Source organism: Chionomys nivalis (assembly GCF_950005125.1).
Source record: "Chionomys nivalis chromosome 23 unlocalized genomic scaffold, mChiNiv1.1 SUPER_23_unloc_1, whole genome shotgun sequence".
In the NCBI taxonomy this organism is placed as follows: Eukaryota; Metazoa; Chordata; class Mammalia; order Rodentia; family Cricetidae; genus Chionomys; species Chionomys nivalis.
The window spans coordinates 1,705,485-1,727,119 of NW_026646869.1; the positions used below are offsets into that span (position 1 = coordinate 1,705,485).

A 21,635-nucleotide genomic window follows, 5' to 3' on the forward strand; every position below is an offset into this window, starting at 1 on the left:
TCAAAGTCGCAGCATCCAACCCCCTCACCCCAAGGCAGCTGTCTTGGCTTTTTGTTTGACCCACCAGAACTATCCAAGGCAGGTAGGTATAGGGACTGAAAGACAAGGAAGAGAACCACTGGGGACTAGATTCAAGGTACACAATCAGAGGGACGGCAAGCACGAGGTGAGCACAATGAAGTCTGGCTTTATTCCACTCTGCACGTTCATACTTTGTCCACGATGGAGGCGGTGGTTCCTTGGGTCTACCCCAAGACAGACAAGCCCACTGTCACCCAGGCCAAAGGGCGCTGCCCAAGTCTCTTTGCTGTAGTGGTTCTAAGGCTCTCATTTTTCCTAGTACTCCCCAGAGGCAGGCCAACCCAGAGGAGCTCCCAGTGGTCCAGTAGCAGGCCCAGGACCCTGGTCCAGCTGAAGAGCCAGCACAAGTTCTCTCTCTCCCAGGGGCATCCTTAGAGCCCATGCCTGTAAGTGAGCTTTGGCTTTAGTTATGCAACCCCATTTGGTCATAACACATAGGATCCAAATTCAGTTCCTGTTTCCAGCCCAGGGTGACCCGACTTCCACAAACACCAGTGGATCAGGAGAGCGTAAGGGTCAGCCAGCCCACTTAGAAACAGCACAGGAACGGCAGGACACGGGAGGCCAGGCTCTGGTGTAGAGGCAGATAGATTTAACTTCCAAACCACAATCCAGCATGACTAGAAGCCAGAGGAAGGTTCCAATAGTCCCAGCTCTCCTGCTGAGGACTGCCCCCAACCTCAGCTAAAGGGATGAATGTCAGGAGCCACTATAGGAAGGGAGGCTGAAGGCTAGGCCTGTCCTTACAGGGTCCTGGACAGGCAGAAGAGGTCATGGGAATCCAGGGACTGGGTATAGCCCAGAAACCTATCCCAAGGTACAACCAAGTTCCCAGGAAGTGACAAGCTACCCAGCCACCCCAGTCCCAGGGTAAGAAGTAGATCGGTCAGCTGAGATTTATTGGCGTAAACGCAACCATATAAAAACATAAGTTATGAAAAACAGTCACGATGTACCCTCCCATCCCCCAAGCCCAGTCCCTAAGCCCCCTTCTGTAGGAGGCCAGCCTGGCGCCACCTCAGCGCATCCGGTAGTCGGTGGAGCAAGAGAGCTCACATAGCTGGCCCTTGAAGTCCAGGTCGATGGTAAAGTCCAAGTCGCGCTGAAGGGGAAAGGTGAAAACCGGGCTCAGGTGCGGTATCAGGCCAAGGCTGAAGTCCATACCCTGCCTCAGTGACCACACTATAGGACATCTTCACCCCGCCGTTTCCCAGCCAGTTTGGGTGAGTTTCTGCATCAAGGGGGTACTACCCAGCACCAGCAAGCACCCCTTTACCAGAGTCCCACCACTGCTCCAGCCCCCTGCAGCTTCCCCAAACTCCCTGCACCCATGCAACAAGGCTGGGCTGGGGAGTATTCCCAGCATCCCATGCTCTCTGGTGTTTGCCACTTTAACCTGCACAGGGAGAGTCAGGTGACTTCAGTGGCTCCATCCCTGTGGAAGGGCATTGAGCAAGGATCATCATTGACCCCAGTCACCATGCTGAGGCTTCCTAGGGTACCCTACTCCATGCTGACACTGCTCAACCCTTTCTGCACAGCCCACACATCATGCCCACTTCACCAAGCCTCACATTGTTTTTGGCGTTGGGCCTCATGCCGATGGTGCCAAAGATCTCCTCGCCAGTCTTCACTGTTAGGTAATCCTCCATGTAGAACACAGTCTGCTTCCAGTGTGTGTATGGGGACTCGGGACCTGAAAAGTGGGCATGGTCAATACCAGTCTCTGCCTGCGTGTAGCCCATGCTAAACCCTGTGACCAGCCTGTGCCCCACAAGATCACTACCAGCAAGGCTGTGAAGGCTGCTGTCCCTGCACTCTGCCTGTGTTTAGAGAGCTACACTAGGATCAAACTCAGTCACTCAATCACTGGCAGCAGAGCCAGGCGGCAAGAGGTTCTCAGTGCCCCACTCACCTTGTTCTTCCTAGGACCAGGGTGGAGCCAGGGCCAGAGCAGCACAGCATTTTACCATTGAGCCATGCCCAGCCCCTCGCTGGAGGAGCCTAGGCAGGCTCTCTAAGGCTATACCTTCAACTGTCTTTTCTGAGACAGGCTATCACCAACTTGCTAGCCCAGGCTGGTTTAAACCGGACAGCTTTCCGCCCTGTTCCCAAGCAGCTCTCTGACAGCCCCAGCCCCACATGGCCCTCACTGGTAGAAAAGCCGGTCCTCTTGTGGCATCGGGTGAACTCAATGTTGAAGTAGGCCACCAAGGCATGCACGTAGTCATTCCTCTTCACTTGTAGGCAGAAGGGGGAGGTGAAGGTCAGGTCCTCTACCTTGACTGTATAAATGTCCACCTCCTGCAGAACGAACAAGCCCAGTGCTCAGAACCCATTACCCTCCTGAGAACTGCTGCCTGTAAGGTCCCTCCCCGTTATAGCAAACATCAGTACCCAGCAAACCCCACCCTATTTCTGAAATAAAGCCCACACTGATTCTTAAAAAAAAAAAATATTTAGGGTGCTAGAGAGAGGGCTCAGTGGTTAAGAACACTGCTGGCTGCTCATCCAGGACTTGGAAGCAAATACTTGGCAGCTCCCAATTGTCTCTAACTAACTCCAGTTCCGGGTCTGATGTCCTCTTCTAACATCCAGACAACAGGCACACATACTTACCACAGACGAAACAAAACACACATCTTTTCAGTCCCAACTCTTGATCCTCAGATCACAGGCATGCAACACAACCGCAACCATCAAAAGTTTAGCAAGACACCCACCAGCTGAGTGCATTCTACCTGCTTTGCCCTTCTAGCCTGGACTACAACCAGGCATGGTGTGGGCCAAACTTTCTTCCCTAAGCCTCTGACAGATAGTAAGGGACCTGGAACCCTTACTGCTGGGAGTTACCTTTATGAGGCAGGCATTAGTGACCAGCTGCTTCGGGTCCACCACGTCCACCAAGGGCTCCTTGATGGCCACGTCCTTGATGCAGGACATATCGAAACCATACACATTCTCCCACCCTGGGTACAGAGAGGGTCAAATGAGCTGCGGAACCCGGGTCATGCATCCACACCCACCCTGCCCTACTACCCTCCACAGCCTCAGCTCACAGTGGATCTTGTAGTCTTTGTACTGTCGGTCCTCAATGGCTGTCACATAAAGGGTGGCCCGGTCTGGGAAGATGAGGCCATCAGGAGCCTGAGGAAAGAGCTGGGTGAGAACAAGAGCCGACTGCCACCTGAGCAGGCCCAGCTGATCATCCCACTATGCTCCCTGGCTGTCACCGTCCATTTATGGCTCACCCTCATCTTTGATCTGGTTCCAGGTTGTCCTAGTCTTTAGGATCCTGCAAACACCCCAGAAGGAAAGCTACCCCCCAACTGTACAGAGTCCTCCTGACCTTCACTGCCCTGTCACCTCCCCGCGGCTGCCAAAGACACACTCCTGATACAAGGGCTCTACACTGGCCTTCTTGAGGCCAGCTCCCCTCCCCTCCTCCCCTCAGAAAGCGATGCTCCACCTGAGCAGCCGAAGGCTTCTTAACCTGGGGTGCCCACTACATCCCCAGCACACATGCAGTCGTGTGGGGACTCCCCTGCCTCACCAGCCACTTGTCACGGGCATGCAGCACGGTATTGAGCATGGACTCGTAGAAGAGACAGTAACCCATCCACTCGCTGATGATGATGTCCACTTTCTCCACGGGCAGCTCCACCTCCTCTACCTTGCCTTTGATGATGGTCACCACTGCAGCCACAGAAATGGCACGGCAGTCAGAGTGAGGGCTGGCCCACCTGGCTCCAGACACGCCCACAGAATGCTGGTCAAGCAGCAGCTCCACCTCTCTTTCAACAGGGTCTTGTAGTGCAGCTCTGGCTGTCCTGGAACTCACTATATAGACCAAGCTGGCCTCAAACCCAGAGACCTGCCCGCCTCAGTCTCCCCAGTGCTGGAATTAAAGGGCTATAAAACCAGACCCAGCTCAGCTGGGCGGTGGTGGCACAAGCCTTTAATCCCAGCACTCAGGAGGGAGAGGCAGGCAGAACTCTGCGAGTTGGAGGCCAGCCTGGTCTAAAATAGAGTTTCCAGGACAGCCAGAGCTACACAGAGAAACCTTGCCTTAAAACAAAACACGCCTTTAATCCCGCACTAGGGAGGCAGAGGCAGGTGGATCTCTGTGAGTTTGAGGCCAGCCTGGTCTACAAGAGCTAGTTCCAGGACAGGAACCAAAAGTTGTGGAGAAACCCTGTCTCGGGGGAAAAAAAAAAACAAGCCAAACTCAGCTCAAGCCACAGAGCCGCAGCAGCTGCATGTGGGGAGCAGCTCGCCCAAGAGCCCAGGTTTAACATTCTGCAGGTCTGGACTTCCATCACTAGCCGTCCTCAGAGCAGATATATTTATTCTCCCATTCAGCAGATTTAAAGCAGTAAGTAATGGTATGGTCACATATTAAAATGAGGGTCAGTGAGATGACTAATGTTTTAGGGTGCTTGCCACCAATCTGGGGGATCTGAATTCCACCCCTAGGACCCACAGAGTAGGAGAGAAGAGACTCCCACTAATTGTCTTCTGGCCTCCACATATGTTCTGTGGCACACCCCTCATAAAGTGCTAAGAACAGACAAACCCAACTACACAGCTAGCCAGGCCTGAAAGCTCAAAGCCTGCTTAGATTACAGTAAGAAACCCTGCCTCAAAATACAAAGAAGGTCATCAGTCTGGCTCAGCAGGAGGGAGAGAAAGAGTACAGTGAAGAGCTGTCTCAAGGCAAAGAGACAGGAGTGGGTAGATAGATGCAGCATTCTGGGATCTAGGTGATGGTGCCTGCTTTGACAGGTACTTTTGTAGCTGGTTGGCAGTGGCACACCACACACCTTTAATCCCAACATGTGGGAGGCAGAAGCAAGCGGGGATCTCTGTAAATTCAAGTACAGCCTGATCTACATAGTGAAACCCTGCCTCATTATCAAAACCCGATTGGGTGTGAACTGACATGTGCCAGAGGTTACTGTCTCAGGCCAGCTGAAGGCCTCCAACAGACAGTTTAAACAAGTGCACATTTGAGTAGATGAACAAGGCCTTAACAGGAGCCAGGTGCCCTACCCTGAGGTGGGAAAGTGCACACTGCTGCAAACCCAACAGTGCAGTGTGGAGGAAGCTGTGGACACGCTGGCAGCAGGTGGGGATGCTCAGGAAGGCAGTGTCAGTCATGGTCAGAGCGCACTGCTGGGGCCCTGGCTCTGACAGCTGAGGGAAGTAGTAGGGGAGCAGAGTTCCTGCCTTACATGCGGGAAGCCCTAAGTTTAACCCTGAGCATTGCCACCCCCAAAAAACAAAGAAACAAAAACCCCAAAACCTAAATCACCAGGGCCAACACCCTGGCACCCGCAGTACCACCAAACGCAAAGGAGCCACTGGCTGCTTACTGAGGCCGCCAAGACACTGGCAGCAGGTGCTCCCCATAGATCTTCCCCTTTCTCACCGTGGTCTAACTTGTTGGCTTTGACAATCTTCACAGCATAATCAGAGATGCTTGAACATTCGATCTAAGGCAGGAAGAAAGAAGGGTTGATTGAGTTCAGTCCTTGCTCTTCAAGCATCTCCAGGTCCTGTCCAGCCCAAGCCCCAGCAGGCCCTTTCTGAGACTCACCCCAATGACCTTGCGGGCTCCTGCCTTGGCCGCAAACATGCAGAGGATGCCGGTGCCCGAGCCCACGTCCAGCACAACCTTGTCTTTGAAGAGGTGCCGGTTGTGAAACATGGAGTTGCGGTATGTAAGGGTGCGCACCTCATCCTTCAGCATCTCCTGGACCGGAATGAGGGACACAGAAGGGCTGGGCACCACCACCACCACACTGAGGGTGAGCAAGGCCAGCGAGAGCCTTGTTCCTCCTCAGAGTCTTTCCCTTCAGTCAAGCCCGGTTTTATCAGTTCCACCCAAGCCCCAGGGATGAATCAGGAGGCTGAGGCGAGAAGGTCCTGGGTTCAAGGCCAGTCCAGACCACTGAAAGACACCAAGTTGTTGCCTTCACCTAAGCTATTTGGGAAACCCAGGCAGGAGGAGCAAAAGTTTAAGGCGGGCTCAGTTAGAACAGCAGGAGCAGACACAGGAGGCAGCAAGCAGGCTGCACAGCACGTGCAGCAAGGGGCCAACTCTTGGCATCACCCCTCAGGCTCCAGACACCTTGTTTTCTGGCAGGGTGGCTGCAGCATGCCCCGCCCCTGGAGCTGGGGTTGTACAAGCACACTACCATTCTTGCTCTAAAACTTACTACGCATACAGAACGTGGAGGTTACAGGATGACTTCCCTACCTAGTCTGAGCTCCAGGGATCAAGTTCAGGCCATGTGCCTGAACCATCTTGTCAGCCCCGTGACTGGCTTTTTAAGTGGGTTTGGGGATTGAACTCTGCAACTCATGCTTGCATAGCAAGGCCTTTAGAACTGAGGTTCGTCCCCAGACTCCCAAAAGTTTAATTTTGTTTTATGTGTATTTTCCAGTGTTTCGCCCTTACGACGCTGGGGATGGAGACCAGGGTCTGGCATGCGCGAGAAACTGCTCTACCCTTAGTCACATTTCCAGTGGAAGCATTGTTTTAAAAGACCCATAGAAAAGACAAGAATTTTTGGTTTTTTTGGTTTTCTTTTGTTTTTTTGAGACAGGGATTCTCTGTAGCTTTGGAGCCTGTCCTGCCTGGAACTAGCTCTGTGGACCAGGCTGCCTCTGCCTCCCGAGTGCTGGGATTAAAGGTGTGCGCCACCCGGGCCCAGCAGGATGAGGATTCTCTACAATGCCAGTTCAGGCGCACTGAACTCCATCAAAAGGGTTGTGGAAAAAGCTAGGATGGCATGAGCTAAGTCCCACCGCCAGTCACCAGAGGGCGCCAGACACCGGCAAGGCCTGACCTCATCTTGAGGTCTGTGGCAGACAGGGGCAGTACTCCCACTCCAGCCAAAAGACTGGCAGGCAGAGCCCCAGGCCTAAATAACCTATCTCCAAGGACCAGAAGAAGGGAACAGTGCCCAGGCTACAGTCACCTTGCATCCAGCCTTGCAGCCCTTAAGGGACGTCTTCACTTACCTCATGGATGCCAAAGTGGGCATAGGAGTCAAAGTAGTAGTCTTTGGACGTCATGTCCTCAGCGTTGGGCTTCTCACTGCTTTCTGCTTGACCACAGGAAACCTGAGAGCAGGGGAGTAGCAAAAAAGGTCACAGGTGGGCTCCCCAGAGCCTCCTCAACCTGAGGAAGCCCCTCATCACAGTAGGATACCCTCCAGCCCCTCTGCTTCCAGGACCCACCCAGAGCACCATCCAAGGAGCAGCCACCTCGCCTACCATCTCTCCAGGCTCTATGCCCGGCTCTAGCTCAGCCCACAGCTGGGGAGGGAGGGAAGGGAGGGCAGAGCCAGGGCAGACACATGGAAAGCCAGGGGAGGGGGGCTGGAGATGGAGTTAAGGAAGCAGCCATGGTTCTGGAGAAGCCAGCGGGGCCAGGAAGGGGTCTGTCCTACGTGTTTAGGGGGCACAGCAGAGGAAACTGGTTTGAAGCAAGAGGACGGTTAGACCTCCTGGGAGCCAGATGTGTATTGGGTATGCTTATATGGAAGTGGGCTGGGTGGGGGTCTCACAAAAGGATATTTACTTCTTCAAGAGGCGGCTGGAGGATCATCCCATTAGCCAAGGTGGCTACAAAATTCTAGGAGAGAGTAACAGGGAAAAAGGATTAGCTACTGGGGTGGCTGGGGAAGGCCTCTGGGGCAGTGAGTGTGTGCAGGTCGGCTTTTCCTGGGCATGGGAGTGGTGTAAGCAGAAGCAAGCAATGAGGCTGCAGTTGGGAAGGGAAGGGCTAGGCGTGGGGAGGAAAGGGAAGAGGGTCTCCTATCCCAGCTGTTGGCTGAAGAGATGGTGGCCCACCCCATGTGGTCCCTCTCTGATCAGGTGACACGTCCCTATCTAGGCCAGAGGACCCAATAACTGCCAGGGCACACGGCCCTGCCAGCTGTTACTCCCCTTCACCACCTAATCCCCCCAGATTAGGTGACATTTCCTGACACACACACCAGGCTGAACAGGCTGAAGTGCCATGAATAAACTGGAGGGAGGGGGCTGACAGGCAACAGGTGCTGGGCACCTGGCTGCACCCCCACAATCCTGTCTCCTGGCCTTAGAGAAATGTGGCAGACCACCACACCACAGCAGGTAAGTTCACTCCCCTCCAACTCCACCTGGACGAGGAACACACAGACCAGCCTCTCTATTTTACCTGCACCCCTGAAGAGGGTGCCACCCAGGGGTACAACACATGCTTTGGAAAGGTGGGGTCAACCCCTCCTTTTACAACCCACCTGGGTCCCCACACTGAAACAGCCCTCTCTTTTTTTCTCTGTCCACAAGTGCCAGGCCTAGGGTCATTTCAGTGACCCTGTAGGCCAACTGACCCCATGGCAGGTGTCCCAGCAACTGATCTTCCTCTCCAGAGAACTTGAAGAGGTATGGGCCCCATCAGATAATATCCCATCAATGACTGCTATCCAAGGCTTCCCGAGCAGCCATGACCTACCACACTCTGTTCCCCACAGCCAGTGGGGGGCGTTCCCGTGCGGGCCTCTCTTTTACAATCGTCCAGATACCAGCAGTTTAACAACCGACTGAAACCTGAGACTAAGACCGGCCTAACGGGCCTGGTGGTGAAGATCAGTCACCTGAGCTACTCACGAGGCTTAAGGAAATGGAGGTGGCAAGTTCAAGGCCAGCCTGAACTACAGGGTGAGTTCAAGGCCAGACCGACTTTTGCGCCAAACTGAGGAAGACAGCTCAGGAGTGGAACACTCAGTTGTAAGCAAATATCAATCAGGTGCTAAAATCTCATTCCTTTTTTTTTTTTCGGGACAGGGTTTCTCTGTAGCTTTGGAGCCTGTCCTGTTGAACTCACAGAGATCCTCCTGTCTCTGCCTCCCAAGTGCTGGGATTAAAGGCGTGCGTGCACCACCACCGCCTGGCTCATTCCGTTTTTTGGGGGGGAAATTAGGCTAAGGTGGAAATCCTCAAAAAAAAAAAAAAACTCCCCTCCCACCCTTAAGATGTCAGGTAGGGGTTAAGGACACTTGGCCATCCGAACTCCTTCTCCCCCAAGACCGACCTCTGACCATCCACCCGAGGGCGCTCCCAGGAGGGGGTGGGCTTTGGGCCACGCCCCATGAAGACGACACCCCTCTCACAAGCCCATAATAACCACGAGGGGGTGCCCGGCGACGGATCCGCATCTCATCGGCGGAGATGCCCCACTATCCTCTCAAAGAGAGGTCACAGGGCTCTGCCCATCCCCCCGCAACCGCACAAGGGTAAAGGGAGGCGAGGGGGTGATGCTCTCGGGCCCCACGAGGGTGCACGGACGCCCACAGCCCAGCCTGGGTGAGCGGCTGGCAGGATGCAGGTGGCACCCCCAGGACCCCCTGGGTGCAGCGCAGGTCACCGGGACGGGGGCGGGGCCTTTGTCCCGCACGTGGAGCCCGCGGGGCCCCTCCAGCGGCACACCCCCCTCCCCACGCTACGCTGCGCGACCACGTGCGGCCTGGCAGGACGCGCCCCCGGCCCGCGGCCACGTGCGAGGGCCCTCGAATGGGCTGCGGGGTCCCAGAACCCCGAAAGCTGGGGTCACCCCCATCACGGTCGAACACATCCCTCGATGCTCCCCTACGCGAGGCCCAGCAGACCCAAGGCCCCGTCTCCACAGTTCAGGCCGTGGGCAACCCGTCGCGCGCCGCCCCCTCACGGGCCTAAAGGGCCCCGCTACTCACCTCCATGATGCAGTTCGCGGCCTCGGCTGCCGCCATCTTCACCCAAGTCCTCCGGCCTCCGAGACCCCCCCCTTTCTTCTCTCTCCCCCCTGACCGGGGACCGCCTTTTACCAGAGGGTCCACCGCCCGGCCCCCGAGACCCTGCCATAAGTTTTTATTGGCCAGAAATGCCATCCATCTGCAAGATTCACACTGCAATTGGATGGAAGATCCGTCGATCAAATATCAGGTGCCCGCCCCTCCTAGCGTTCAAAGGACCACCCCCCTCCTGTGGGCTAGGAAGGGAACAACTGTCTGTCCATCTTCACCAACGCGTCTGGTGATTGGGTAAAATCCAACAAGGTCTTCCCGCCTCCTTCCGGCCAGCTCCGTCTCGAAGCTTCCCGGCGGGCTCCGCGCTAAGCGGATGTCGAGAACAGAAGACCCGCCTCTCTCGTTGCTATTGGATGAGCAAAGGTGACGCTCACGGTTCCTAGTCCAGTCCCTTCCAGTGACCGGTCAAGAACAACAGGGCTCATTGGTCCACAAGGAAGCGGGCAGCGCCTTGCCCAGCAGCGATTGGCTCCTAGGGATGTCAGTCATCACCATTCGGTGGCTTCTCCTGCTGGGCCGACTTCGGGAGGAACTGGGGCGCGTGGGCGAGCTATGGGGAAATCCCGAGTCGCTGGGTGTAGATGGCGGAGCCTTCTGGTCAAGGGTCCTGAAACCAGCCAAGAGGCGTAGTGAGTGTCCGTGCGATGAGCCAAGTTTTGAAGACCTGTGGTCTCCTAGTCCTCCGCGGGAAACACCCATCACCCTTTGTCTAGCCAACTCCTACCCGTCAGTCATGGGCAACTTGGACGCCACCTCCTCCAGGGAGTTTCCCTGGATCCGCAGAAAGTTACTCCTTGTCTGAGGATGGATGGCAATTGCTGGGTTTGTGCCACTACCTTTTGTCCTACCAGTATTGGCCCAAGCCCAGGATCCTTTAAATTCCCAAATGAGCCCCTCTAATCCGGGCCTCTTCATGAGGTATGCGTGCACATCTGACTGACTCTTTTCGACTCCTAACATTTAATTACTCTGTTAAGTGTGAGTGTCCATGCGTGGGCCGAGACGCATGCCTGTGTTATACCCAGATCCGCGAAGTCCCTCAGGAGACCGAGTTCTGCGTGTAGAAGCAGAGAGCCTTTATTCTACACAAGTTTGCAAACGCGAACTCTGCGTGTGCCCAAGGTATTGAAGTGATGGGAGAGCACCGAGCTCAATTAGAGTTGAGTTTTTTTAATAGCAAAGGTGGGGGTGAGGGATTTCTAAAGTTCAGGACCCCTGATTGGCTGACATTTGTCTAGGTGAATGTGTGTCCTGGTGAATGTGTGCTGGCAGGCGATCCTATCTACGTCAGTCAGAATGTTAGGAATTTCCTTAGGATGATTGGTCTGTTCCCGGGTGATGCCTGGGTGGTCTCAGTTTGAGGTCCTTCCTGCAACCAGGTATTGCCCCTCAGGGTAAACTACTGAGACTCAGCTCCGGCCTCTATTAAGCTTGTCACGGCTGGGTCCTCCACTGGCCTGTGATCGTGGTTGGAACGTTAAGAACTTCCTTTGGACAGTCTGTTCCTATTAAGCTTATCAGGGCTGGCTTCTACACTCCGGAGGTCAAAAAGCAAACTTGCAGGAGACATTTCTTTACACCAGGTAAATGGAAGGACTTGAACTCCAATCATTAGCGATAAGGTCTTTACCTTTTCACGTCTGATTAGACAGTCTCACTGTGTAGGCGGCGAGCCTAGAACTTGCAGCGCAGATCAGCCTGCCTGTGTCTCTCAAGTGCTGGGATTTAAGGTGTGGGAAAACCTCTCTCAGCCGCTATGATTTCTTTTTCTTTTGTTTTTTTTTTTGAGACAGGGTTTCTCTTTGTAGCCCCAGCTGTCCTGGAACTCAGAGATCTGCCTGCCTCTGCCTCCTGAGTGTTGGGATTAAAGGTGTGCACCACCTTCACCAGGCTCAATATGATTTCTTGATTGACTCCTACCTGCCTGCTACTCTGTCCCAAATCTCAATAGCCCCAGGGCCTTTCCTGCCTACAGTTTACAGTTCTGTCAACCCCAAGGATTCCAGTCCAGCCTTGGTGCTCCAACCCACTAGCCCCTACAGCTCACCAGTCTGCCTATGGCCTTTTTAGGCCTCCCAGCCCCCCCCCCCCCCCCCCCGACCACCTCCGTTCACTTCAGCGTACCTGGGACTCCTGCCACTCTCACGCTTCCATGCCATCTCACATGGCGTCCCCACTTTGGGCATGGATTTTCTCTACAGCCAGTGAATATAGGGCATTCTAATACTCAGCCACTCTATTTTTTTTTTTTTTCGGTTTTTCGAGACAGGGTTTCTCTGTAGCTTTGGAGCCTGTCCTGGAACTCCCTTTGTAGACCAGGCTGGCCTCGAACTCACAGAGATCCGCCTGCCTCTGCCTCCTGAGTGCTGGGATTAAAGGTGTGCGCCACCACCGCCCTGCTCTCAGCCACTCTAATAAGAGATAACTAACCAGTAATCTGCAGCCCATTCAGATCACTGCCTGGTGCAGACTCAGATAGGATAAGGGAGTGGTCAGGGCTACACGCTGGAACGCTGCTCAGCGTCTCATTTCAGAAAGGCAAACACATGCTGGGCGGTGGTGGAGGGCAGGCTCCAAAGCTACAGAGAAACTCTGTCTCGAAAAACCAAAACAAACAAACAAACAAACAAAAAAAGGCAAACAAAACATCACTTATTTATTTATTTAGGGATAGGGTTTCTCTGAGTAGCCCTAGCAGTACTGGAACTCACTATGTAGCCAGGCTGGCTTCAGACTCAGAGATCTGCCTGCCTCTGCCACCTGAGTCCTGGGATCAAGGGTGTGTTGTCTGAAGAAGGCCTTGGCAAATCTGGAGCCTGCCCACTCAGCTAATGGCAGACTTGAGTGCTGGGTTGACGTGTGCTCCGTGGCTGCTGGGAATGTGCAGGTCTTTATGCTTCGGTGGCAAACACTTTATACTGATATATCCATTGCTCTAGCCCCAATTTTGTGCTTTTGAAGCTAGGATTCATGTAGCCCACACTATGCTGCTGAGGATGGCCTTGAACCCCTGATCTCCTAAGTGCTGGGATCACAGACCTGCCGCACCATGCACTGCACAGCACACAGTACATCTGACACACATCCATGAGACCTCTGCTCCACCACCCAGCTACTCCCTCCAGCAACCTCAGGGCAGGACATGGAGCTCAGTGGTTCTCAGTCTGGACCGTGACCCCTTCGGGGGTCCAACAGCCCTTTCACAGTGATGATCTAAGACCACCAGGAAGCATATTTACATTATGATTCATAACAGCAAAATCACAGTCAGGAAGTAGCTATGGCTGGAGGGGGTCACCACAGCATGAGGAACTGTATAGAAGGATCACTGCATTAGGAAGGTTGAGAACCACTGGCTTAGCTGAAGGACGTATCACCCATAGCACCAAAAAAATAAAAAGGAAAGAAAAAGCAGCTGGGCATTGCCAGAGTCGGTTGTGTGCCTGTTTCTTCCAGATTGAAACGTGTGGTGGACGAGGGGAGCTCTTGAGATTTAGGAATGTGCAAGGCTAAGACTCAGCCAGAAAGGACTCCCAAGGCCTTCACCAGGGCCACAGAAGCAGCTCAGCATTGGCTGGGAGCCCAGCTCCATGTGAGGTAGTTGGCAGCTGCCTGTTGACTCTGCTTCCGGAGGAGTGAATGCATCTGCTCTCAATCCATATGTCCACCCACTCACCCCCAAACACACCTATACTTGTAATTTTTAAATACTTTTTTAGAAACAGTAAGCCAGGGCTGGAGAGATGGCTCAGAGCTTAAGAGCATTGATTGTCTCTTCCAGAAGTCCTGAGTTCAATTCCCAGCTACCACATGGTGGCTCACAACCATTTACAATGAGATCTGGTGCCCTCTTCTGGCATGTACATGTTAGCAGAATATTGTATGCACAATAATAAATGACTAGAAATCGGTAAAGCGGAGTTGGAGCGGCTGCCTAGCCGTTAACAGCCATTTTTTTTAGATTTATTTATTTATTTATTATGTATACAGAGTTCTGCCTGCATGTGTGCCTTCAGACCAGAAGAGGGCACCAGATCTCATTACAAATGGTTGTGAGCCACCATGTGGTTGCTGGGAATTGAACTCAGGACCTTTGGAAGAGCAGGCAATGCTCTTAACCACTGAGCCATCTCTCCAGCCCCAACAGCGACTGTTCTTGCAGAGGACCCAAGTTCTGTTCTTGGGGCCTGTATGTGGCAGCTAACTGCCTGTAACTGTAGCTCCAGGGGCTGTGACGCCTTATTCTGGCACCTTCCTTGCGTGTGATCACATACATACAAACACACACACAAATAAAAACCAATCTATAGAAATAAAGGGGCTTGCCGGGCGGTGGTGGCTCATGCCTTTAATCCCAGCACTCAGGAGGCAGAGGCAGGTGGATCTCTGTGAGTTCGAGGACAGCCTGGTCTACAAGAACTAGTTCCAGGACAGGCTCCAAAGCTACAGAGAAACACTGTCTCGAATAAATAAATAAATAAATAAATAAATAAATAAATAAATAAATAAAATCATGAAGGTGTTTTTATTCCTATTTAAGAAATAAAAGAGGGCCGGGCGGTGGTGGCGCACGCCTTTAATCCCAGCACTTGGGAGGCAGAGGCAGGCGGATCTCTGTGAGTTCGAGACCAGCCTGGTCTACAAGAGCTAGTTCCAGGACAGGTTCCAAAACCACAGAGAAACCCTGTCTCGAAAAACCAAAAAAAAAAAAAAAAAAAAAAAGAAATAAAAGAAATAAAGGGGCTTTGGAGATGACTCTGCTGTTATAACCCTCTTGTAGCCTCTGTAGGCACTGCACACGTGTAGTATGCATACATACATGCATATACTCATAAAAACTGGTATTTCTTTTCTTTTTGAGACAGGGTTTCTCTGTATAATGTTGGCTGTCCTGGAAGTCACTCTGTAGACCAGGCTGGTCTCAAACTCAGAGATTCACCTGGTTCTGCCTCCAGAGTGCTGACACTAAAGTCAGCATGGTGCCACATGCCTGGTGAAATCAGGGCCACCTTTACAAAAAAGAGGAAGATGGGGTGTGATAAAGACCCCAACCTTGACCTCTCACCGCCACACGTATTCCAGTTCACTGAAATGCACATGTATGCACACACACACACACACACGTAAACTCACATAGTCAAACACTTTAGTGCTCTAGTTAAAGAACAAAGCTTTTAATATGGAAATATTTCTAAACAATCTTTTTGGCAAAAAGAAAAGAGAGGGGGCATGGCAGCCACCACCTGAGCCCTGAGAGGAAACACGTGTCAGCAGGACCTGTGGGCACTCCTGCAGCAGCCTCGGGGGAAGCACTCAGTCCAAGGGTAAGTTCAGGTCCACAGGCGACACAGCCAGGATGCCTGCCTGCAGGAGACAGAGGCCATAAGCTGGACTTCCGCTGAAGGGATCAGACACCCACAGAGGGAGACGGAAAGGCAAAAAAGGGACAGATCCTGGCACTTAAGTAATTCAGTGGCTAGCCATTCTGTGCTGGTTTCAGTCTGCTGTCTTTTAACTCTGTCACCTCCCTGCCCAGTCTCTGGTCTCCCCTAAGTTCTGGCATCCCTTTTAAAAGAAGTGGGTACGCCAGCTTCTTAGATGAGTTCCACAAGTGCATCCTTCCTCTCCATTCTGCTCCAGTGTGGGCTGGATTCCTCCATCACTCCCCACCCCCCGAGCCCAGGGAATGCAGAGGAACCTACAGATGCTCGCAACAGCATATTCAATCTGGAGACAACCTGCCGCCTCACCAATAAAACCCACAGTCCTTCCTGCAGGGACTGGTGCCCATCTCCAGGCTTCTCCAGGTCTATCCATGAGGCCAGGCCGGTCTATGCACATCTGTATCTCACGGCCCCCATCTCGGGATGATCAAGGGTCCTCCCATGGCTAGCTGTGTCTCTAGACCACACTTTTCCCCTTCTGAAGTGCTGGGCTCTACCACTGAGCTTTATCCCAACTCTGAGACAAGATCTCACTAAGTTGCCTAGGCTGACCTTGAACCTACTCTCTAGCCCAGTATGTCTAAAGCTGTATGCCCTTGCCTTAGCCTCGCTGGTACCAGGGATGACAGGCCTGCACCACCAGCTACCATTTTCCCCACCTTTACCTCCGGGGTCTCACTCAGCCCTAGCTGGTCTGAAATCCTCTATGTATACTAGGCTGGCCTTGTCCTTATGAGATGCTGGCCTCTGAGTCCTAGGATTAAACATGGCTAATGTATGGCATCATGCCAAGCAGATTTATTTCTGTTTATATGTATAAAATAATAAACAGGGTCCAGGGAAGACCTCACTTGGTTTATACTCAACACAGAAAGCAGAGGTCCATTAGACCTGGGTCACTATTCATCCCTGAAGAATCCCATCCTCTCCTACATAGCTGCCCTAAAAAGATGAGAGGAGGGGCTGGAGAAATGGCTCAGTGGTTAAGAGCACTGACTGACCCGGGTTCAATTCCCACCACCCACATGGCAGCTCACAACTGCCTGAAAATCCAATTCCAGGGGATCTGACACCTTCACACCAATGCACATAACATAAAGATAAATAAATCATAAAAAAAATTAAAAAAAAAATAGACGAGAGGATTAGGGAGCTATAAGAGCTCCTCTCACAACTGCTGCCCAAGCCCGATGGGCATCAGAAGTCAGCACAGTGCTTGGCATACAGCAAGTGCTCAATAAGCACGCGATGGAGTAAATGGAGCTGGTAATTCTGGAAGAAAACCTAAGACTTCACCCATCAAATGGCAGTAGGGTAAACTGAGGCTTGGAGGGACGTGCAACTTACCCAGCCCCCATGGGCCTGGATCCAGGGCGCAAAGCTGTGTACGTGTTCCACACTGAGGCTGGCCAGGGTACCCCCCAGCCCGGCTACGCGCCGGCTCAGCTCCATAGCCAGAGCCAGGCGGGCCAGTGGCTCCGGAGATGGCGGTGGGGGCGCCGGGCATGGCAATGAGGGGCTTGCACAGCTTGGGGAGGAGCTGACTTCACGACTGGAGAAGAGTTCCACAAGGCGGGCGAAGGAGCCCGCTGACAGGCGAGCAAGTTTCCGGTGCAGAGCTGGGTCAGAAGCTAGCTGAGGGGCAGAGGGACAGCGTCAGCTAACTGCACCCCTCCGCAACCAGCCCAAACACTAAGTCCCACCCAATCATCCTCTATGGTCTTGGCCAATGGACTTCCAAGAAGGGGGTCTAGCTAGACTCAGAGCCAAGTAGAGTTCTGAGTCCTAGGTAACAAGTTTTCCTTTAGTCAAGAGCCCCTGAAGCCAAGCCTGGAGCGCTAGCGCACACCTTTGATCCCAGCACTCGGGAGGCAGAGGAATGCCAGCCTGATTTACAAGTGAGTTCCAGGACAGCCAGGAATAGAGAAACCCTGTCTCCAGAGGGGGAAAAAAGAGTGGTTGAAGCCATTTATGGAAACTTTGTTTCCTACCAGATAATCGCTGTTACAGTACTGTCCAGCTCTGAAAGCCAATCAGGTTCCAGAAAACGCAGAAGCTTCACTTCAGCGGGCATTTCCTCCATATTCTGAGCTGTATCCTAACTGTAGTCAATCAGGGTCTTTTGTTGGTTTTAGAGCCAGGGTAGCCCTGGCTGGCCTTGAAGTCAGAGAGCTCTGTCTGCCTCTGCCTTCCAACTGCTGGGATTAAAGGCCTGCACCCATGTCCCACCTTATTTTGTTGAAACGATGTCTCCCTGGGCAGCCCTGGAACTTGTTCTGTGGCACAGGAGAAAGCTGAACTAGTGAAAACCTCCTGCTTCACATTCGCAGCGTGCTGGGAAGAAAGTGTGTGTCACCATGCCTACTACAATCAAATTTTACACACCTGCTCACAGCCATTCTCTTTCCTGGCTCATGTTCTGGTCTCTTTGTTGTTCTTTGTTTTTGAGAATTTGACTTGGGGGAGAGGATGGTGGACAGGAATGTTAAGGACCTCAGGTCACTAGGCAAGGGCTCTGCTGTGATCCAATCTCTAGTGCCTCTAGTGGTTTCTGTTGACTGGATTCCCCTGGCATGCTGCTGGTCCACAGGTACACTGATTTAAAGTCCCACCGTGGAGACGCTCCAAAGCTCCTGTAAAGATGATCTGGTGCTCACTGAGCACTGGAGCCTCACCTCTTCACCAAGACAATGCAAGTCCTGTTCTGCCCAGCCCCACTGCTGCCCTTTCAAAGGCACAGAGCACAGCCAGTCACCTTTTGGTTGATAACTTCTGCTTCCTCCTCCAGCAAGGCTACCAGCCTCCTTAGCAGGGCTTCCTTTTCTGTGGGTGGGGGTCCCTGGAACTCTGGGGGTAAGAAGAGAACGGACTGAGGAGAGGTCCTGGCCTCACCCCCACTCTCACCTGTCCCAGGCTCCTCTGCTGCTTACCTGGGCTGGGCGGAGATCTCAGTTGCTCTTGGACCAATTGTTCCAGACGCTGGGCAACCATGGCATAGAAGTCTGAAGTAGCTGGACCTGATGGAAAGAATAATTCTTTGTCTACAGAACAGGATATATTTATGAATTTTCTCCTCCAAACCATCTTACTAGACAGCAACAATTTTCAGTTCACAAAGGGGTAAAAACTAGGCCATGAGAGAATTTGATAAAAGATGTGAAAATCCTTAGCCTTTCTACTTTGTTGCACACTCAAATTACACTGAAAATAATGGAGCTAAACTTTGGAGGTTCTTCCATCCACCAGGGCAAGCCCAGCATCCTGCTGCTACCTCACCCTGGTCCAGCTCCCAGATGAGCAACCGAGCAGATTCACCTCTGCAGCCACACCTTTCTTCTAGGTAAGCCGTCAATCAGGCATGCTCTGTTAAAATTATTTTTTAATTTTATGTATATGGGGGTTCTGCCTGCATGTGTCTGTATGCCACTTGGGTGCATGGTGCCCATGAAGGCCAGAAAAATGCACCAGAGGTTGAACGATCCAGCAGCTGAGTTCAATTCCCACCACCCACATGGTGGCTCCCAATTTTCTGTAACTCCAGATCCATGAAATCCCATGCTCTTTTGATGGCGCACACCTTTACTCCCAGCACTCGGGAGGTAGAGGCAGGCAGATCTCTGTGAGTTCGAGGCCAGCCTGGTCTACAGAGCGAGTTCCAGGACAGCCAGGACTGTTACAGAGAAACCCTGTGTCGAAATACAAACAGTAAGCACACAAAAGAAAACAGAAAATAGTGAGAGAGGAGGTACCGCCAGGAGGTCCACCAGGCAGGGAGAGGAAGTGGGAGGAAGATCTCAAGTTCAGGGGAAGAAAGAATAAGAGACGCCAGGGGCCAGCCAGACAGACACAGAGGAAGCAGGAGAGCAGGACCTACAGATTGAGAAAAGGCAAAAAGCCCTGAGGCAAAACATAGATGAACAGAAACAGGTTAAACGAAACTATAAGAGCTAGTGGGACAAGCTAAGCAAAGGCCGGGCATTCGTAATAATGTCTCCGCGTCATGATTTGCGAGGTAGTTGGTGGCCTAAGAAGAAAGTCTGTTACATGGGACAGCCAGACTGTTTCACAGAGAAACCGTGTCTCAAAAAACAAAACAAAAGCCAGGCGGTGGTGGCGCACGCCTTTAATCCCAGCACTCGGGAGGCAGAGGCAGGCGGATCTCTGTGAGTTCGAGACCAGCCTGGTCTAGAGAGCTAGTTCCAGGACAGGCTCCAAAGCCACAGAGAAACCCTGTCTCGAAAAAACCAAAAAACAAAAAACAAAACAAAAAAAAAACCAAAATGAAACAAATTTTTTCTTTTATTTAATGAGTATGGGTGTTTTGCCTGCATGTGTGTCTGCGTGCCAAGCGCATGCCTGAAGACCGTGTAGGCCGCTTCCCTCTGCTTCCTGATATGTACTACTATGCCTCAGGTGCTGATGGCAGGCCTCTACTGACTCGACTACGTCATCAGTTTTCTGTAATCCAGGCTGGCCTTAAGCCCACAGCAATCCTTCTGCCTCAGCTCCCAAGTGCTGATTACAGCAATGTGCCCCCACACCCAGGTCTACTGATCACTGATCAAGTCCCAATACCCCTTCCAGTCTTTCTCTACGACTTGACATTACCAATTGGCTAAGGAGTTGTGACTGACAACCATGCCTCCTGTCTCATGCCCTGGGTACTGGTGACACAAGTAGTCTTCCCTAAGATTTTAAGAGCCAGGGAAGCACCTATGTAAGGAAAGAGACAATTACCTAAGAAGGGCGCCAGAGCACTCCCCCCGCCAACGACAGAATTGCTCAGTAGAAATCCAAGCACAGCCCGGCGATGGTGGTTCACACCTTTAATCCCAGCACTCAGGAGGCAGAGGCAGGTGGATCTCTGTGAGTTCGAGGCCAGCCTGGTCTACAAGAGCTAATTCCAGGACAGGCTCCAAAGCCACAGAGAAACCCTGTCTTGAAACAACCTCCCCCTCAAAAAAAATCCAAGTTCAATGCTGGCCAGTGGTGGTTTAGGCCTTTAATCCCAGTACTTGGAAGGTAGAGGCAGGAGGATCTCTGTAGGTTTGAGGCCAGCCTGGTCGTCAACGGGAGTTCTAGGACGGCCAGGGCTACACAGAGGAAACCCTGTCTCTGAGGCTCTATTTAACGATGCGTGCCTGTGATTCCAGTACGAGGCAGGCTGACTCAGGAGGCTCCAGCAGCTGAGACTATGTCTCAACACTGCCCCTCACCCTCTAGAAAGAAGTCTAACTTTGAAGGGGAAGAGTTGTGCCTAAACCTGAGCAGTGCTGGCCTTTAACAGGTACCAAAGCTCCTAGCCATTAAAACTTCACAGGTAACCAGTGTAAAAATCTCTTACCAGGTCCCGAGTCATAGCAGGGGCGTAGGGGAAGGAAACAGGGCCGAGAGGACTCTGGGGGAGGGGCTCCTCTACCCAGGGGACAAGGGAGGCATCTTCGGAGACGACTCAGGAAATCTGTTGGCTCCTCTTGGGCAGGGCTCCTGGGGACAAGAATCTCAGAGTAACCCCATGGAAGATCAGTCTTGAAACTGGAGTCAGGCATATGGGGTCAGATCTGAAGGGAGGAGACAGGTGGGGACCAGTACTCACGAAGACTTTCCAGTCTGGCCCTGGGGGAGTGGCCACTCACTCACCTGGGTGGAGTTGGGACAGGGCACCCAGCAGCTTCACCGCGCCTAAGGAAAGCTGCCAGAACCCTCAGTGTGTCCTCTCGGAGCCCCAGCTCTTCAGAGCCGGCCATGGAGGCACCTGAGGGAGAGGACGGAGGATGAACCAGTGGGACAGTTGATTCTGTCGAGGAAAAAGGGTCTGGAGAGAGGAGGTAGCTGAGTGCTAGGACTACTACACCGAGGTACTTAAGTCCTTAGAGGCTAGGGTACTACCAATCCCAGTACGCCTTGCGGCACTCATTGGCCCGTTTTCCCCGTTTATTCGCCGAGCAGCCTGCTGGGAGATGTAGTTCCAACTACCTCTGGCTGGCTCCAGAGATCCTGGGAGCTTGGACCTCAAGACAGACAAGACTGGCTGTGGCCGCCTCAGCAATGGTTCCCCTCGCTTTCTGCTCTGATCCTTTCCTGGAACCCCGCTCACCTTGTTCGGGGTTCTGTTCTAGTTACGCCGGCAACCACGCTTTCACTCAATTTCAACAAACTTTTTGGAAATTCAACTTTCCCGCGCCTGCGCACTGGGCCGACCTGGTAACCGCCCCAACGACGTAGAAGGGGCGGGGCGTTGTGTTGTATCATTTGCATATGGCGTTCCCAG

At 52.8% G+C, this 21,635-nt stretch overlaps 3 protein-coding genes across 6 annotated transcripts in view; 1 reads left to right on the forward strand and 2 right to left on the reverse strand.

Annotated features, from left to right (window-relative positions):
• The window catches only part of Fuz (fuzzy planar cell polarity protein), a 265,069-nt gene that overhangs the window by 86,742 nt on the left and 156,692 nt on the right, over positions 1-21,635 (forward strand). The window lies entirely within an intron of this gene.
• On the reverse strand, positions 189-9,932 carry Prmt1 (protein arginine methyltransferase 1). 4 transcript variants are annotated; one of them, XM_057760951.1, is made up of 11 exons: positions 9,828-9,930; positions 7,673-7,726; positions 7,111-7,212; positions 5,681-5,836; positions 5,513-5,576; positions 3,635-3,777; positions 3,141-3,228; positions 2,935-3,050; positions 2,235-2,385; positions 1,656-1,777; positions 189-1,183 (listed from the first exon to the last, which is right to left on the reverse strand). In XM_057760951.1, exons 1-11 carry the CDS (start codon positions 9,861-9,863, stop codon positions 1,100-1,102), a joined length of 1,116 nt encoding a protein of 371 aa, XP_057616934.1. In that variant the 5' UTR covers positions 9,864-9,930; the 3' UTR covers positions 189-1,099. The 4 variants fall into 4 exon arrangements, with proteins under 4 accessions (XP_057616934.1, XP_057616936.1, XP_057616937.1 ...); XM_057760953.1 differs by lacking the exon at positions 7,673-7,726 and having other exon boundaries at positions 9,828-9,932; XM_057760954.1 differs by lacking the exons at positions 7,673-7,726; positions 9,828-9,930 and adding an exon at positions 7,366-7,538.
• On the reverse strand, positions 15,109-21,559 carry Bcl2l12 (BCL2 like 12). Its single transcript, XM_057760972.1, has 7 exons — positions 21,462-21,559; positions 21,005-21,119; positions 20,709-20,851; positions 18,295-18,381; positions 18,120-18,211; positions 16,712-16,999; positions 15,109-15,284 (listed from the first exon to the last, which is right to left on the reverse strand). The coding sequence occupies exons 2-7, from the start codon at positions 21,109-21,111 to the stop codon at positions 15,234-15,236; spliced, it is 768 nt and encodes a 255-aa protein (XP_057616955.1). The 5' UTR covers positions 21,112-21,119; positions 21,462-21,559; the 3' UTR covers positions 15,109-15,233.